The 18242-nt window shown below is 38.7% G+C and overlaps 4 protein-coding genes across 4 annotated transcripts; 3 read left to right on the top strand and 1 right to left on the bottom strand.

Moving 5' to 3' along the window:
• Window positions 1–1553: 1553 nt before the first annotated feature.
• LOC145903573 (arylalkylamine N-acetyltransferase 1-like) lies at window positions 1554–3673 on the top strand. Its single transcript, XM_082991667.1, has 4 exons — window positions 1554–1756; window positions 1991–2131; window positions 2757–2881; window positions 3043–3673. The coding sequence occupies exons 1-4, from the start codon at window positions 1574–1576 to the stop codon at window positions 3254–3256; spliced, it is 663 nt and encodes a 220-aa protein (XP_082847793.1). The 5' UTR covers window positions 1554–1573; the 3' UTR covers window positions 3257–3673.
• Window positions 3674–9595: 5922 nt separating this feature from the next.
• Window positions 9596–10985, top strand: LOC145902973 (arylalkylamine N-acetyltransferase 1-like). Its single transcript, XM_082991065.1, has 4 exons — window positions 9596–9778; window positions 9940–10080; window positions 10487–10611; window positions 10772–10985. The coding sequence occupies exons 1-4, from the start codon at window positions 9596–9598 to the stop codon at window positions 10983–10985; spliced, it is 663 nt and encodes a 220-aa protein (XP_082847191.1).
• Window positions 10371–12921, bottom strand: LOC145903289 (uncharacterized). Its single transcript, XM_082991363.1, has 3 exons — window positions 12348–12921; window positions 11869–12101; window positions 10371–11776 (listed from the first exon to the last, which is right to left on the bottom strand). The coding sequence occupies exons 1-3, from the start codon at window positions 12406–12408 to the stop codon at window positions 11546–11548; spliced, it is 525 nt and encodes a 174-aa protein (XP_082847489.1). The 5' UTR covers window positions 12409–12921; the 3' UTR covers window positions 10371–11545.
• Window positions 12922–15959: 3038 nt separating this feature from the next.
• On the top strand, window positions 15960–17830 carry LOC145902972 (uncharacterized). Its single transcript, XM_082991064.1, has 2 exons — window positions 15960–16062; window positions 16512–17830. Exons 1-2 carry the CDS (start codon window positions 15960–15962, stop codon window positions 17828–17830), a joined length of 1422 nt encoding a protein of 473 aa, XP_082847190.1.
• The last annotated feature ends 412 nt before the right edge of the window (window positions 17831–18242 follow it).

The raw sequence follows: 18242 nt of genomic DNA, 5'->3' as shown, positions 1-18242 counted from the left end.
GTGCTTGTAAAAACTTTGATAATGTTGGTTTTCAATCAACACACTACAGGTTAACTGGAAATCGTTGTCGTTTGTATTATTATCAACATGCATAATAATATATGATTGATATCAAAAACCTTATTCAAATTTTGTACGAATGGTAAATGCAAAAATGCTTTGCAAAGTGTTGAAGTCATTGGTGGCGAAATTGTATCATAACATTTACTGGTTGCATACTGTATTGTTGCCGCTCGATTGCACAATCCAAAGTGGCACCGATTGAGTCAAACTGCGCAACGTTGCAGACAGTCGCTCAGCCGTTAAAAGAAACTTAACATGAAGCTCAATGACGAAGTAGATTGATTGAAACCATGTTGATTGGTTTGTATAAAAGTTAGTGTAACGTTTCCTAACGTAAATTTGCGAATGATATTTCTTATAGGTCAATTCAAAATACATTCTTTTATTGTAGCATTTAAGATAAAAAATATGGCTGGAAATTTGCGTTGTTTGACTAACGAAATTGTTGCATTTAAATACGATGATTTGGCTGACCTTATTAATGAATGTCGGTTGCTCAACATTCCGGTTTCTCAACAACGTTGTCATATACTCAGTAGAGAACTTCATGCTACAGACGTTTCGATTGTTTTCGATTTGTTGTCGACCTAGGGAGGTTTATATGTCAAAAAGTCGTAATGGTACAGAGGATTTATCGGCATTTAACAGTGGGTAAATTTTTTGGATGTAAATTGTTTCCAAAAAAGAGAGACGCCGTTTTCCTTCAATCTGTCCAGGGATTTTTGGGTTGTTAAAGTCGACCCTGTGCGTTGGATGAGGAACAATATGTTGACAAACATCCGAAGAAGGGCTCGTCATGTGCTCCATATGTCTCGTGACAAGGTTTCGTCTTGTCTGGCTAATGTATGTTGAACCACAAGAACACGCGATACGGTAAACATAGTTAGATCGTGTTAGCGTTGATTCAAGGTCTTTGAGAGAAAACAAGGTGCCAAAAGCTTGTTGGTGTCAAAGACGAGTAACGGGTAGGTCACTCGCTGGTCAGAGTGCCGTCCAGTATGCTAGCACCGGCAGTTTGTGGTGTTCGGCCATTATCAAAGGAGTTCGCCCCCCGCATATCATGCAGTTACCCAATAAAAATATTACAGTTGGCAAACTCTCGTGAAAAGCATGGCAAGGGCATGCCGACAATTTCGTGCTTATAGCCAACCTACATACTGGAGGCGAGTGCTTAAAAGTGGTGCCTTTGTTGGGTTTGTTTATTAGCCGTACAGGTTATAGATGATATATATTGTTGCAATATATCTTGTATATACTTGCATGTGTTTCTGATGCATAAACAATAATTGAGATTATGATGTAATAGAGTCACTTTTAAACAGCATGATACGTTCTTCGTTTATAATTCATTGTACATTTGAGCGGCCACTGTTAGTGTTTTTTTGATGAGTTTTACTTAAGCAATAAAAGTTGCACGCTTATCAAGTTAAATGTACAAAGCCAACAGACCTTAACACAGGATACAAATACTTGATCGCTTTTGTAGGATTGGAGTAACTCTGTAGACAAAATGAGTGAAAACCTTTTGCATTTACGAAAATCAGAGCATGCGACATGTTGGAGATTGACAAATAATAACGACATCCCAGAAATCTGCGACATAATTCGAACGGATTTCTGTCGTCGAGAGACAGTTTCAGCGACTCTGCAGCTTTCGGAAGACGATATTAATGTCTTTGTTAATTTGATGAAGGTTGGTGATGTTTTAAAAAACTTGCACAGACCTTGTGGTATTTGGTCCAAAAAAATATATTTTGCAATATCACATGTGATCCAAATTACATATCCATCAAAATTGCACAAACATTTTAAATACGGTTACGATCACTGATGGCAACATCCTGCGGAATGTCACCACAATTTCACAATGTTAAAAATGTTTACCTGATTGGAATTCTACCAGTTGTATAAACTTTCGTGTGAACAGGATTATTATCTCAAACGACCGGCACTATGTGCTTATGACAAAGAAACTGGTGAAATGAGTGGAGTCTGCATCGTGTATGGACGTGATTCCGAACAACCTGATGATGTAAAAGAGTCTCTGAAAATTCGTCAATTATTTGAGGTTAGTCACACAAAACAACCTAACCCTGACCTGTAAAATAACTTCTAACACTATATACCGAACGTAAAGACAAGGTCGCAGAGATGCTTCCATACCAAAGGTTTCCAATTTTGGGGGTTGCGGCACATTTGGATCCCAGTACTGTTTATTATAATCTCATGTTTTGTGATTTTACACAATTACATGCCGAAAATTAAGGTTAATTCATATAAAATTGAAGCACAACTGAGTCCGTTTTCCATGCAGTTTGTTGGCGCTCACCAGTCTATACTAGCTATTGATCAATAATAAAACATGTAACATTCAATGTTTGGCTTAATTAGCCAAAACATTTAGCGTTTGCAAAATCATGTTTCCCAAACCGAATTGTGATTTGACGCAGGTTTGCCTTTGTCATCCTGCAATAAAGCCTTATCACTAGAAGCATATAGTGTGCAGCCACACAAAGGTGTCATGACTACATTTTACACTTAAGAAAGAAAGTTAATTCAATTGAAAATCCCCTAAAAGTTTTTCTAATCAAAAAATTACTTGTAAAGATGAGTTCAACAATTCTGGTTTTCAATCAATGTTTACAAACCCGTCGAACATTTATTCCGTAATTGAAATCTATTCTCCTGTTTAGTTAATCGACTACATGACAAAAGACGTCAAACCGCGAGCAGAGGATTATCAGTACATCAGTGGAATGTTGATGAGTGTCAGAAAGAAATACAACAACATGGGAATTGCAGAAGCTTTGTACAAAAAGTAAGAATTAAGTTTCTATGGGACATTAAAAAATTTGTAGTTCTGGTTTAAAAGACTGTGTTAGTTAAAGTAAAAAAATACTATACTTCCAAAAATAGATCTTAGAAAACGTATGCGATACAAGATATATCAGGAATTTACATCTATCTTTACTAATGTAGGCGAATGGAAATTTCGAAACAAGAAGGATGCAAGTTTTATTTTGTTATATGCACATCAGCATTCACGGCAAAGGCTCTCGCAAACCTTGGAGCAAAATGCATCAAAAGAGTTGATTACATGGCGTATGTGGACCCAGTGTCCAACAAGAAAGTTCTTCAAGACGCACCAGAGCCTCACAAAACTTCAGGAATCAAATTAATGTGTTTGGAATAAACAAGTGACAACGATAGATATTGTATTGATGTAAAATATTGCGCAACAATTTTGCATTTTACTGTCATTTGCAAAAAACTTGCTTACTTTTAACTGCAAAACATGATATTGCTGTTCGTGCTTTTTTTAAAGTTGCCGTGTTTTCGTTTATTGGACCAAAATTGTTGATAACAAGTCATTTATTCTACTTGTTAGATATACGATCATAAAATTGTTACACTGCAAAGACGTGGCATGGATATTAGCAGTTTTGGTACATTCAGTCTCTTGGTGCAACAACACATGTCCTCTGTAATCTGTGTAAATAAATCAATGAAAAATCGCATGTTTCATTGCCTAAATAAATGCATTCCAAAGTCTTACTTTTCATTTCAATACATCACATGAGTATGATAACCTTTTATTATTGAAGTTTCAAGTATCAATAATAAAATGAAGTGCATTGTAGAAATGGAAAGGTGTGTTTTTAGTGTCTTATATACTAAATAATGCGAACCACGGAATGAAATGGGTTAAAGCTTATATACGCCACATATAATTATGATCAAACTGATAGATTGATTGTGTGAAGTATATAGTTTATGGGCGTGAGAGCCCATTATGTGATCTTGACTAATATCTAAATATCTCTTTCGTATAGTGGGAATGGTGAGTGCTGTGGGGAGTGAGTTATGGTAGAAAAGTACCAACTTGGAGCCGGATATGATTCGTCAGACGTCACAACTTTCAAAGGAAGCGAAATTTTCACGTCATCAACGACTGCACGATAAAGTCAGTGACAATATTGTTGTTCGCTGCTGTGGTGTTGCCCAGTCAACATAAAAAAAACAACGCTACATACATTTATGTGCACTATTTTTGATGACGTTATTTGGAAAGCTGCATGTGTTCTTGCTCACCGTTTAACCATTTAAGTATACACTTTAAAAAAAATAAAAAAATACGAATCAGCCCCGCATTGATGTGTAGTTTGTTACGTACTCTCCTCACATTGCTTAACGACAACAAAGCATAGCAAAAGTGCTGAAACGTGTCAGAGTCGGTGTAGTTTCGTTTTTAATAATTTCAAATTGTTGTTTGACATGAATTTCAAGCCAAGGCTAACAGAAGCTGCCAATACATCAACTCCTTGCTGGACTGCAAACTAGGCCATTAATATCACAGGCATTTAAAAAGAAAAGTTACTCAAAGTAATATCTGAAGACTCAAGACACAAATGCATTAAAATCGAACGTAGACAAAAGCTAAAGTGACTTTCGTGCAAAATAGAAAATGAATGCATCAAGTCGTGGTACGAAGTATTCAGAATCCTGACATATTTACCACACAGCATCATACTCTGTTATGATGGTAATTGGCCTGGACCAATGGCGGTATGCAAGTTGGCCTGAGCCTTGCGCGCTCTACGCTTGCGTGAGTGATTGACTGTGTGCTGTCGCGCACCTGTTCTGTCAGTGTGGTTTTTCATTATTGTCCAGGCGTATGTACTGTTTCCTTTTGACCCATGTGTTTTGCAGTTGTTCCTCAGTTACAGTGACTTAAAGCCTCATGTATGAAATAAACAATTAACATCATTAGAATTTAATTCACTGATTATATAATATGGATGCGTCAATGAAACCAGGACGATTGGATTTGGATTTAAATACACCAAGTGCAGCAAAAGAAGACAAGTCTTGTCTTAATTTCACAACATACTCGAATGCAGATTTGGATTCAAAGTCAAAAAATTGACAGCAATAAATCGATTTTGTACTAAACAGCATCAAATACAATGCATTTGTTCCGAAAACTTTCACACAAATTCGTGAGAGATTGTTGTTTAAAGTCTATCCAAAAGCGAATTTGTCTTTTATAATGATTGCAACATAATGCGTCATGCACAGAATATTTTGCGACATAATCTTTTGATTGGATTTCGAAGCGAAACAGATAAATGGTTTGTGAGATCACAGCGCGGGAAATAGGAGGAGGTTTCCGTGATGTCACCGTTTTTTGTTCTTGTAAGAAAAAATATGATAAAAACTTGCCCTTCACTTACAACAGACTGTTTATTTTTGAAATCCTAAACCAAAAATCAACAGCGTCATTTTCCAATGACTCAATCATTTACATGTTGAACAGAGCAGTGATTCTAATATATAAGTCCAGATTTGTTATTTGTGAAATGATGAATTCGCATAGTATCGTGTGGTTTTTGAGAGTATGCGAACTATTTGTTACCAACGTCATCACCAAAAGTTCCGATTCGACAGGAAATAAAAGTAAAAAAAACTTGTTGCTGTGAAGACATTTTGAAGCTATACTGCGCTTGGTATGGACGACTCATAAGGTGAATTGGTCACAAATCTAGCCTTATTATTTACTCGTTTTTAAACTTACTTCATGTGGAAGAATTTGTCATAAAGTATAAATGGTAACAGCGGTAAAATCCTGGTCAATGTATTTGCTAACTAATGGTGTTTTCAGTTGTGTTATGAAGTCGTCGCTTCGATAAAAGGATTTACATGACTTGATTACAGGAATGCATGGTCCATGGGATAAGATAGGTCAGTCAGTCTTTGATTTTGCTGAAAATAAAAGAAGAGTTGTTTAGATATAAATGATGTAATGTGTTGTACGTTTGTAAATTGGAATATAAGTCTGTGTTTCTGTGTAAATTCAACACAGCGACACAGAGAAAATTAAAATTCGCCTGAAAGCATCTTCAGTTTTCTGCAACTGCCGCAGGTGACACACAGCAACGAAGAAGTTAAGTTACTTAACACAATAGTCGGTGTACGTACATAGGTTAAAAAAGAAAACCTATAAAATGGAATGTCATAAATTAACGAAAAAATAATAACAAAAATTAGGCAATTTATTTATCAAGTACAACACAAATCAATATTTGTGGTCATGCAATAATCATTCGTTTAAAAGACCTTTACATACAATTAAGTGTGCAAGCACACTTTTATACTAAAAACGGAATGGGTTTAGGTCGAATATCTCAACTATAGGCGGCCAAGTCGATTTAAGCTACAATGCAGACCGTCGTTATTTCGCTTGACTGCTTTACTCATTTATTTGATAGGAAGGATTTTGCCCCTGGTGAACAAACAGTCGTCAAATTTATTTAAAAACGGTAATGCCGCAAATCGTTTTTCGGCGTTGTTACAACGAGGGTAAGTACTCTATATTTTCCGCCACTTGCTTGTGACGCGTCTGTGACGTAACATTGCAACATACTCTAGTCACGCTTTAATGTTGCAGTGAATGTGATGTATTTTGGACGGTTCAACTTGAATTTACTGTGTCTATTTGAATAAGAGCCGGCTATTAAGGCAGATGGGTCGCGTTTCTCTAAGAGAACCCCGTCTTATGAGATGTTCGGCGCTAAACCGGGGTGCCTTCTTAGGACATTACATAATCGTTTCAACTGAGGTTCAAATATATCTAAACTTTCCTAATGTCATATTCCGCTACTGTAAAAGTTCAGTATTGGTATGGTGCACAACTTTGCTTACAAAGCTGCAAAAATATTGATTGTAAGGTATATCCTACAATGTATCCCATTATCCACATATGCAACAAAAAATGTGTTGTTTTGTTAAAATGATTTCCGATTGTTTTAATGAAATTAATGTATTTATGATGCACTTTCAACATTCACAGATATTTTTGTGACAAATAGTATTTGTGTATTATTGCAAAAAAATAACATATTTTACTGGCATTTACTGTAGCTACACTGGTAACAGATAGCCTATATATATTGTATATGTTATCGACCAATTTTCGTAGATTTTGCAAATGCAAACATATAACAACTCTTTGCCGTGGCGGTTTGTAAACGTGATGCACTTTCATTGATCCTATTGTCAATTTTTTGAAAATTTTTTTTCTTTCATTGCGTGTTTGAAACTTTGATAGATTGTCTTATTGTGTAAGTTTATGTTTTTATGTTCTAAGTAAACGTTTGCACGACATTTATAAAAAATTGGATTTTAGGATTACTCTACAACATTGTCGCCTATATATATTTGGGAATTTATTAACTATTTGCAATGATAGTTTCATTTAAATGTAAATAGTAATTTAAATGTAGTGAACAGCCAAAAAAAAAAACAGATCAAGTAAACTTACTTTAACTGTTATATGAAATTGTATGTAACTTAGAAAACCGAATTAAAAATAAATTAAACCATAAATTTACAATAACTTTTAGCAATTTCTGGCAAAAAAGATAGATTGAAACGGCCACAGGTTTCTGAGATACTGCTGATAAACGTTAGAACCGTTGAAACGTGATAGTGTGAAAGCGAGACCATTGTTAAGTGGCGTCATTGAAAGCGCATAATCGTGCAGAAGCTGCCAGCGATCCTTGTTTGTACATCATCTACAGCTTGTGGTGCGGAGACATTTCTGAGGTTGGAAGTCGAGCGAGGACTTCACTACTCAATCATCATGGACAAGGAACGTGTTGCCCCCATGAAGACATGTTTGATTTTATGCCTGGGGTTGACAACGGCAGTTTGCAGGCTGGATCAACTTGTGAGGAAAGAGCTGGAACTGATTGAATGCCAATCTGTTTTCTGGACGGATTCGACTGCAGTCCTCCAAAGCATTTGCAAATGCAACAGGCACTTTCCAGCATTCGTGGCAAATCGTTAGGATAAAATCAAAGATGCCTCACGTCTTGGTCAGTGGAGGATCGTAGACACAAAGACAAATCCGGCTGACGAAGCGTCTCGTGGACTTGCTGTAAATAAATTCTTGGTGTAGTTCAGTGGTGTCAAACTCAAACTTCTCGAAAGGCCAAATTAAAACTTACAAAGTAACTCGAGGGCCGCGCTATAAAAACCTTTTGTCACCAAAAATATTGCACAACTGGAATAAACTGTAGTTGAAACGGTGTGTCGCTAAAATTTTGTCAACTAACAATGATCTCTGAACTGTTGTAGTATATGTTTTAATATCGCCAACTTGCAAAACTAGCTTGCAAAGGAACAATGGCTTCCAGTAACGAAACAATAGCAATTGCATAAACAATAGCAACAGCTTTCCGAAAAAAGAATGTTGCAGCCTTCTCTCTTAAACTTTACAATAAATGTATCACTAGCATTTTACCCGGTTCTGATTAAAACGAATAACTTAAATCCAATTTGGAATCAAAAAATGCTTCACGGGCCGCACAAAATGCCTTCAACGGCCGCGTGTTTGAGACCCTTGGTCTAGCTGATGGCTCGCCGAACTTAAATTAATATGTGGTTAAAAGTGTCATTTCGCCAACGGAAACCAGCAACTCGATGTCGAAAACAAGTACAATTGGCCGGGAAAACCGCCACCCCGGAAAAACTGTGGACGGCACTCTGATTGATCAACTGTAACGAGTGACTCACTTTTAAACAGTGGATGCCAGTGGTCCTTTAAAAGTGTGTCACTCGTTGCAGCTGATCAGTCAGAGTGCCATTCAGTAACCAGTATGTGGGCACCGGCACCTGCAGTTTGTGCTGTTCGGCAACAATCGAAGGAGTTAATCGAAGTTTTTTTTGTGGTTTAATCATAGTATACACACTAAGTATACTATGATTAAACCAAGAGATGGTCAAAAAAAATTTGGCGAAAAAGGCGACTGGTTTCTGATATACAGCTGATCAAAGTCCCATTTTTACCGCTGCTAACGAAATCCTGCGAAAGCGAGATTATTGTTGCGTTATACGTCTTGGAACTTCTAAGACGTCTTAGAACTCTTCTTTAGAAGGCGCTTTGGTCGTGCGAGTGCTGGTAGCAAGCCTTATACGCAGGAATGGAAAACATTGTAAAACTGGTTTAGTATAGTATTGCAATAAACAAGGGACAACAAGTGAACAAGGGCAACAAACTGATTTTTATGTTAATTTGAGCTGCAGACAGACGGCCGCTGTTTCGACCTGATCTGTCTAATTTAGTCGTGTAATAAAACAGTTACTGGGACAGGTTGTTCTTGTTGTTACAGCATTTATGATTGCTAACGTGATACATGAACTTTTGAAAACACGGCAGAGACAAACTGTCAGTATAGCATTGTCGTTTTGTCCACTCACAGCAAAAGATATAAGTAGATAAATTGAGCGCCTTGTGTGATGTCAATTTCGCCAGAGCAAAAAAGGTTTACGATTTTTGGTCGCCGCTACTTTTCGTGCAGGTTCCTTCATTTTTTAGATGACGTAGAACCGAAAAACTTTAAATATATGTTTGTTGTAGATGTACCTTTAGTTTTTTCACAAACTTGCCATGACCGTGTCATACGCACTTAAAACACAGGATACAAATATTTGATCGCTTTTGTAGGATTGGAGTAACTCTGAAGACAAAATGAGTGACAACCTTTTGCATTTACGAAAATCAGATCATGCGACATGTTGGAGATTGTCGAATAATAAAGACATCCCAGAAATCTGCGACATTATCCGAACGGATTTCTGTCGTCGAGAGACAGTTTCAACGACTCTGCAGCTTTCGGAAGACGATATTGATGTCTTTGTTAATTTGATGAAGGTTGGTGTTATATAAAAAACTTTCCAATGCACGTTGTACAGATCTTGTGGTATTTGGTCCAAAAAGATACATTTGCAAAATCATGCCACCACAATCTCGCAATGTTAAATATGTTTACCTGATTGGAATTCTACCAGTTGTATAAACTTTCGTGTGAACAGGATTATTATCTCAAACGACCGACACTATGTGCTTATGACAAAGAAACTGGTAAAATGAGTGGAGTCTGCATCGTGTATGGACGTGATTCCGAACAACCTGATGATGTGAGAGAGCCTCTGAAAATTTGTCAAATATTTGAGGTTAGTCACACAAACAACAGGATTCCGCTGTCGCCGAGATGTCTCCATACCAAAGGTTCCCATTTTTGTGGGGTCGCGGCACACTTGGATTCCAGTACTGTTTATTATGATCTTATGTTTTGTGATTTTAAACAATTACATATGCCGAAAAGTAAGGTTAATATAAAAAAAAAATTGAGGCAGAGACACCAGTCGATACTAGATATTGATCAATAATTAAACTTCTAAGATCCAATGTTGGGCAGAATGAGCCTAAATATTGAGTGTCTGTTTCCAAAAAACATGTTCCCCAAACCGAAGTGTGACGTAGGTTTCCTTTGTCATCCTGCATTAAAGCCTTATCACTAAAACCCAAGTCTGCAGCCACACAAAGGTGCCAGTAATGGAAATCTATTCTCCTGTTTAGTTAATCGACTACATGACAAAAGACGTCAAACCGCGTGCAGAGGATTATCAGTACATCAGTGGAATGCTGATGAGTGTCAGAAAGAAATACAACAACATGGGAATGGCGGAAGCTTTGTACAAAAAGTAAGAATTAAGTTTCTATGGGACATTAAAAAATTTGAATTTCCGGTTCAAAAGACTGTGTTAGTTAAAGTTAAAAAAACTATACTTCCAAAAATAGATCTTAGAAAACGTATGCGATACCAGATGTATCTGGAATTTACATCTATCTTTACTGATGTAGGCGAATGGAAATTTCGAAACAAGAAGGATGCAAGTTTTATTTTGTTATATGCACATCAGCATTCACGGCAAAGGCTCTCGCAAACCTTGGTGCAAAATGCATCAAAAGAGTTGATTACATGGCGTATGTGGATCCAGTGTCCAACAAGAAAGTTTTTCAAGACGCACCAGAGCCTCACAAAACTTCAGGAATCAAATTAATGTGTTTGGAATAACCAAGTGAGAACGATACATATTGCATTGATGTAAAATATTGCGCAATAATATTGCATTTTAATGTTATTAGCAAAAAACTTGCTTACTTTTACATGATAGTGCTCTTCGTGCTTTTTTGAAAGTTGCCGTGTTTTCGTTTAATGGATAAAAATTGCTGATAACAAGTCATTTTTTCTACTTGTTAAATTGTTATACTGCAAAGTTGTGGCACGGATAATTGCAGTTTTGGTACATTCAGTCTCTTGGCGCAACAACACATGTCCTCTGTAATCTGTGTAAATAAATCAATGAAAAATCGCATGTCTTCTTGATTACATTTCATTTTATAACCTTTTAATATTGAAATGAGTTTCAAGAATTAAAATGATTTGGATTGTATTACTTTGTATAAATGAAAAAGTGTGTTTGTCTGATATCACACATCTCAATAATGCGAACCACGGCATGAAAAGTATTATGGGGCTTATATACGACACATATAATTATTATCGCACGAATAGTTTGATTGTGTGAAGTATAGTATGGACATGAGAGCCCATAATGAGATCTTGACTAATATCTAAATATCTCTTTCGCATAGTGGGACTGGTGAGTGCTGTGCGGAGTGAGATATGGTAGAAAAGTTTTCGTTGTAAAATCCTCGGTTGAGAGAAGTAGTCCTCGGACCGACTGTAACCTGGAAACCGATGGATGTTTTGTCGTTTTGATTGATTGGCCAGCCTGGATGCCATAGACTGGAGCGAGGTCTCCATTTGTCTCCACTAGAGAGACCAATCAAGTTGCTAGCCGGCTGGTAAAATTAATAAAAGTAATTTATGGTATGTTGTACAAATTATGAGCATTATTCAGTTTGTCCTTAATTTTGGGGCACAATAAACTCACGTCGTAAGTGGAACCGGTAAGAACGTTCACAAACAGTCTCTTTTTGTCTACCCAGTTGTTTAACACGTAATCGTAAATGACGTCATACGTGCGCTCGCTGTTTATTTCGGCAAGTTTTCCTCTGAAAAAACGACACCAGCTTTTCCCTTGATTCAGGGAAACGCCAGTGCCGTACGTGTAAGCCAAGTGATAGCATTTGTTGTTGTACACCACGCCTTCACATGAAGCCTCACCTGACAAACACGTTATTCAATTATAGGGGAAAGGGTTTTATATAAATCCAGCTCAAACTGATATTTTTGTGATGGTTGGATTCTGGACAATTAAATTACCAAAAAGCTTATTCGACATATTACTGTTTTCAGAAAAGACAACTTACTTACTCGTTTTCCTTTCAAAAACACTGCGTTTGTCATATATAATTAACACAATAGTTTTAAATAAAACTAATGTTGTGCATTCTTTTAACTGAAGCTTACCAGCTGACGTCTTGCCAAGAATAAAAAGAGCCGCCGAGACAGTCAATAGAAGTCGAATCATTTCTGAAGTGATTTAAAGTTCGAAGGTTTTTCTCAATATAAAAGTAAATCAGTTTAAATGCTTTATAATAATACATAGAATTCATGCATGTTCACAACTGGGTCGCCTGCAGGCTGTTTCTCCGAAATATATTTTCCAGCTTAAGTTGTGGATCAAACGACTTTTACCTATGAGGCGTTGGCGAGATACAAATAATATGTCTGTGATATATGTTTATTTTAATTTTCGAGATTTTATTTAGCTAAAATAACCAATTAAAATAAGATGAGGAAATTGTTCGTTTAAAAATGTAGTCTCGAATAAAAAAACGACAAGGACTCTTCAGGCCATTGCTGTCGTATCTCAGACTGAACTCAAAGCGATAAATATTCACAGACACAAAATTGAATCTCAAAAGTTGCTGCGGACACTTTAATCGACATAGCTTAGCAAGCCTTAACAATGGCACAAAACCGTGTCTAGTGAGTTGGCTTGCAAAAATCAAAGTAAATAAGCATTTACACTTGTTTGCTACTGATTAGCCACATTTAATGCATTCAAAATCAAAAACTCGTTGCCTTTTATCAGGCAAGTTTCCTAAACAAACATGACGCATTGCAACTTGGAGCCGGATATGGTTCGTCAGACGCCACAACTTTCAAAGGAAGCGAATTTTTCACGTCTTCAACGACTGCACGATAAAGTCAGTGACAATATTGTTGTTTGCTGCTGTGGTGTTGCCTACTCAATAACAAAAAAATCCATCAAACATTTATTTAATATTTTTATTGTTTTTTTTACATCCTCATATTGCTACAGAACGATGAATTTTGCCGTACGAGGAAACACTGAAGAATGCATAATGCTGCAAAATATAAAAATTAAGAACGTAACACATAATCGGTTTTAAGTAAGTGCAACAAGAATTGCTGTAATTCGTTTTGTGACTGTAGATAAGGTACTCTATAGGTGTCATTATCGGACGAATAGCCTCGTAACACGACAATCAAGTTCGTCAAGTGCGGTTTGCATAAAGTTGTTTTTCTGAATTGAATTCCGAATTCACTACGCCTGGAATTCGAAGCTGCGTATTGTGACTGTTATGTGTGAATCTTTGCTTAAATTGGTCACGGCAGAATGCTGCCCTGTAAGTACGTGCTGTATATGTTACTGGATAATTTCAAAAAGCATCGTTTCGATACAGCGATGAATAGCCTATGAGGATTAAGCTGGGGAAGTCTGTCGTTGTTATTGCTGGGAACAATTTGTAATCTAAAGCAACAGTGAGTTCTCAATACTGAAGGAAATGAGTTTGTGGCTTCAAATCCTTGGTTGCGACGACAGTGAAGGAAATGATGGAATGAATTATGTTCGTTTGATACAGCAACTATAGTTGGGAACACAACTCACGGGTTTTCTCATAATGCTGAGTATAAATAGACTGGCCCATATTGTAATTAACACTGTCATGTTAAAGACGTTTCGACAAACTGATGATGACAAAAGTTTTTGTCGAAACGTCTTTAACATGACAGTGTTAATTACAATATGGGCCAGTCTATTTATACTCAACTATAGTTGGGTTGTTACAAAGTTCGATTGACTGAATTCGGGCAAATGTACAAAACATTGTGCATCATGCTGTAAGTCCAAATATACTGTAATGAAAAAAACATTTCAAATAACCATCATATTGTCAAAGTGCTCACAACAACATTTTCTCGTTTTTACCGAAACCTTTAATATCTGCTGATTTCGAATTCCTTGGGCAAGTTAAGCAAGCGCAAGGGATATTAATGTGCGCATGTTGCATTAGGCCGGGTCCACACTCACGCTTTGCGCCGGCGGATTCTTTGTTTGTTTCATTATACGCCGGCGTGCGGGCGTACGCTCGGGACAAGGAAACAAACAAAGAATCCGCCGGCGCAAAGCGTGAGTGTGGACCCGGCCTTAGGAAGTAAACACATTGAATCAGCGAAATCTGACTCATGCGACAGCAGTTTAATCACTTTGGATACGAAACTGGAAATGAACCTTCTAGTCGTGAGACGACGTTTGCCAGTCCATGTTTACCATGTAGCATATTCTATATTTTAGAACAGAATACTTCGTCTTGAGATTCATAACTTAGTTATAAAAATCCCAATATAATTTGTGACAGATGATCAAAAGTGAAGAGGTTACACAAAATCTCACCTACACAGAACATAAATGTGATTATAGGCGTTAAAAAGTGTTCAGAAGCGTATTTTTAAACATAAATTTAATGAAAACTAGTTGCTGACATGCCCGTCAAATGCCTTTTGTACGCAATCATATGTGAAGTCCGCAATAATTTCGCGTAAATGTTTGTGCTGGGATTTCGAAGCCGAATAGAAAAATGGTTCCCTGCCTACGTGATGCTTTATAATCACATTTATGTTCTGTGTAGGTGAGATTTTGTGTAACCTCTTCGCTTTTGATCATCTGTCACAAATTATATTGGGATTTTTATAACTAAGTTATGAATCTCAAGACGAAGTATTCTGTTCTAAAATATAGAATATGCTACATGGTAAACATGGACTGGCAAACGTCGTCTCACGACTAGAAGGTTCATTTCCAGTTTCGTATCCAAAGTGATTAAACTGCTGTCGCATGAGTCAGATTTCGCTGATTCAATGTGTTTACTTCCTAAGGCCGGGTCCACACTCACGCTTTGCGCCGGCGGATTCTTTGTTTGTTTCCTTGTCCCGAGCGTACGCCCGCACGCCGGCGTATAATGAAACAAACAAAGAATCCGCCGGCGCAAAGCGTGAGTGTGGACCCGGCCTAATGCAACATGCGCACATTAATATCCCTTGCGCTTGCTTAACTTGCCCAAGGAATTCGAAATCAGCAGATATTAAAGGTTTCGGTAAAAACGAGAAAATGTTGTTGTGAGCACTTTGACAATATGATGGTTACAACAAGTTGTTGTCCTCTGGCTGTTCTTCGCTGCAACGTCGCGGCGATGCTCTTTTAACCGAGTCTGTAACCTTCTCCCTGTCTCACCCATGTACGCTCCACCGCAGTCCTTGCACGGAATGTAATAGACAACGCCTTTTGGTTGGACCGTACCCTTCTCGATAGGATGAGACAACATCCTGCCCAGTGTTCTGTGTGGCTTAGTGTAGACCGCAATACCATATTCCAACATCATACGCCTTAGCGTGTCTGTTAGAACCGGAATATATGGCAAAACGATCGTACCGGTAGTTGGCGCTGTTTCTTGTGGCTTGACCGCAGGCTTTCTTCTAAACATCCATGACGGATACAGATGTTTCCGCAGTACCTTCTTTATGAACTTCACCTCTTTATCACGGTCTTCTTCTCGGGAAACCAGAGCCTCGGCTCTATCCATCAGCGACCGCACTACCGCTGTCTTGTATCGGATGTGTCGACTTAAACGACAAGTACCGATTGGTGTGCGTCGGCTTGCGATACACACGAGTGCTGATCAAACCTTTCTCATCACGGATAACCTCTGTATCTAAAAACGGTAATTTACCACCACTTTCCTTTTTTAAAGTGAATTTGATTGAATCTTCCACATGGTTAATGTGGGTAAGGAACAACTGGAGCTGTGCTTCATCAACGATGGCGAAGGTGTCGTCGACATATCGCTTCCAGTAACGAGGAGGATGCGCAAAAGTGGCGAGTGCCTTATCCTCAATTGTTTTCATTACAATGTTCGCCACTACCACAGAGATGGGAGAACCCATCGCCGTACCAAACACCTGTTGGTAAAACACACCACGAAAGGAAAAATAGGTGGCGTTCAAACATAATTTCGGCCCTTACAGGATAGCAACGTGCGTTGCTCAAGGTTACTGTCATCCTCTAAGCGTGCCATGACATTAGTAACAGCTACCGATATTGGCACATTGGTGAAAAGAGACACGACGTCAAAGGACACCATACATTCACCATCCGCTATTGTCAAATCCGCGCATATAAAGTCACTTCTGCAGGGCAAAGTTGTTGGCTGTATTCGTAGCCACAGTGGCCACAATACCGTTGGCTCTAACACCCCTAGGTCATATTTGTCGGCTGCACGAGAGCTTCGCAATAACCAGACCATCGTCATATTGCGTGCCGACAAGGGCAATCGAACGGTGGTCATGAACCTTACAACGGTGGTCATGAACCTTACAAAAAGTTGTCCAGAAACCCGACCCTGTCCTTAGAACGAAAGATAAACCGCTTCATCGGTTACTTACACAGGGAGCGTGAGGCGTTGTCTGTTGGTGAGTTTCGACAGCTGCATTGCACAGACGGTAGGACGCCCGAATTGTACGGGCTTCCCAAGGTCCACAAGCCAGGCGTGCCCCTCAGACCCATTGTTTCCTTTATGGGGTCCCCGTCTTATATGCTCGCCAAATTTATAGCAAGGATTATTTCCCCTTTGGTTGGGAACAGCCCATATCACGTTAAAAACTCACGTGAATTTGCAGCCGAAGTGAGGGACTTGACAATAGCGGATGGTGAATGTATGGTGTCCTTTGACGTCGTGTCTCTTTTCACCAATGTGCCAATATCGGTAGCTGTTACTAATGTCATGGCACGCTTAGAGGATGACAGTAACCTTGAGCAACGCACGTTGCTATCCTGTGAGGATATCGCACAAGGGCTGAAATTATGTTTGAACGCCACCTATTTCTCCTTTCGTGGTGTGTTTTACCAACAGGTGTTTGGTACGGCGATGGGTTCGCCCATCTCTGTGGTAGTGGCGAACATTGTAATGGAAACAATTAAGGATAAGGCACTCGCCACTTTTGCGCATCCTCCTCGTTACTGGAAGCGATATGTCGACGACACCTTCGCCATCGTTGATGAAGCACAGCTCCAGTTGTTCCTTACCCACATTAACCATGTGGAAGATTCAATCAAATTCACTTTAGAAAAGGAAAGTGGTGGTAAATTACCGTTTTTAGATACAGAGGTTATCCGTGATGAGAAAGGTTTGATCAGCACTCGTGTGTATCGCAAGCCGACGCACACCAATCGGTACTTGTCGTTTAAGTCGGCACATCCGATACAACACAAGACAGCGGTAGTGCGGTCGCTGATGGATAGAGCCGAGGCTCTGGTTTCCCGAGAAGAAGACCGTGATAAAGAGGTGAAGCTCATAAAGAAGGTACTGCGGAAACATCTGTATCCGTCATGGATGTTTAGAAGAAAGCCTGCGGTCAAGCCACAAGAAACAGCGCCAACTACCGGTACGATCGTTTTGCCATATATTCCGGTTCTAACAGACACGCTAAGGCGTATGATGTTGAACTATGGTATTGCGGTCTACACTAAGCCACACAGAACACTGGGCAGGATGTTGTCTCATCCTATCGAGAAGGGTACGGTCCAACCAAAAGGCGTTGTCTATTACATTCCGTGCAAGGACTGCGGTGGAGCGTACATCGGTTAGACAGGGAGAAGGTTACAGACTCGGTTAAAAGAGCATCGCCGCGACGTTGCAGCGAAGAACAGCCAGAGGACAGCACTGGCAAAACACGCTGCCACACTCGGCCACCGAGTTAACTTTGATGACGTGCAAATCCTAGAGATGGAGGACGATCATACAAAACGTCTGTTCCTGGAGACGCTCCACATCCATAAAAACGACCATTGCATAAACGATAAGGAGCAATGCGTATATTTTCCTGCTGTATACAACAACTTGTTGTAAATGTTACGCCCCGCTACACACCTGGTTCACGTGACGATGTAAGCGGTGCCAGTGTTATCTATTCCTTTTTCCTTGTGTTTTTCCTGCGTTTTTCCTACGTTTTTAGTGTTTTATGTGCGTGATGCTTTACTGTTGACATAACCCCGAAGAA

Source organism: Ascidia mentula, chromosome 5 (genome assembly GCF_947561715.1).
Source record: "Ascidia mentula chromosome 5, kaAscMent1.1, whole genome shotgun sequence".
Classification (NCBI taxonomy): domain Eukaryota; kingdom Metazoa; phylum Chordata; class Ascidiacea; order Phlebobranchia; family Ascidiidae; genus Ascidia; species Ascidia mentula.
Note: the sequence above shows the minus strand (reverse complement) of the source record. Positions and strands in the feature narration are given on the sequence as shown.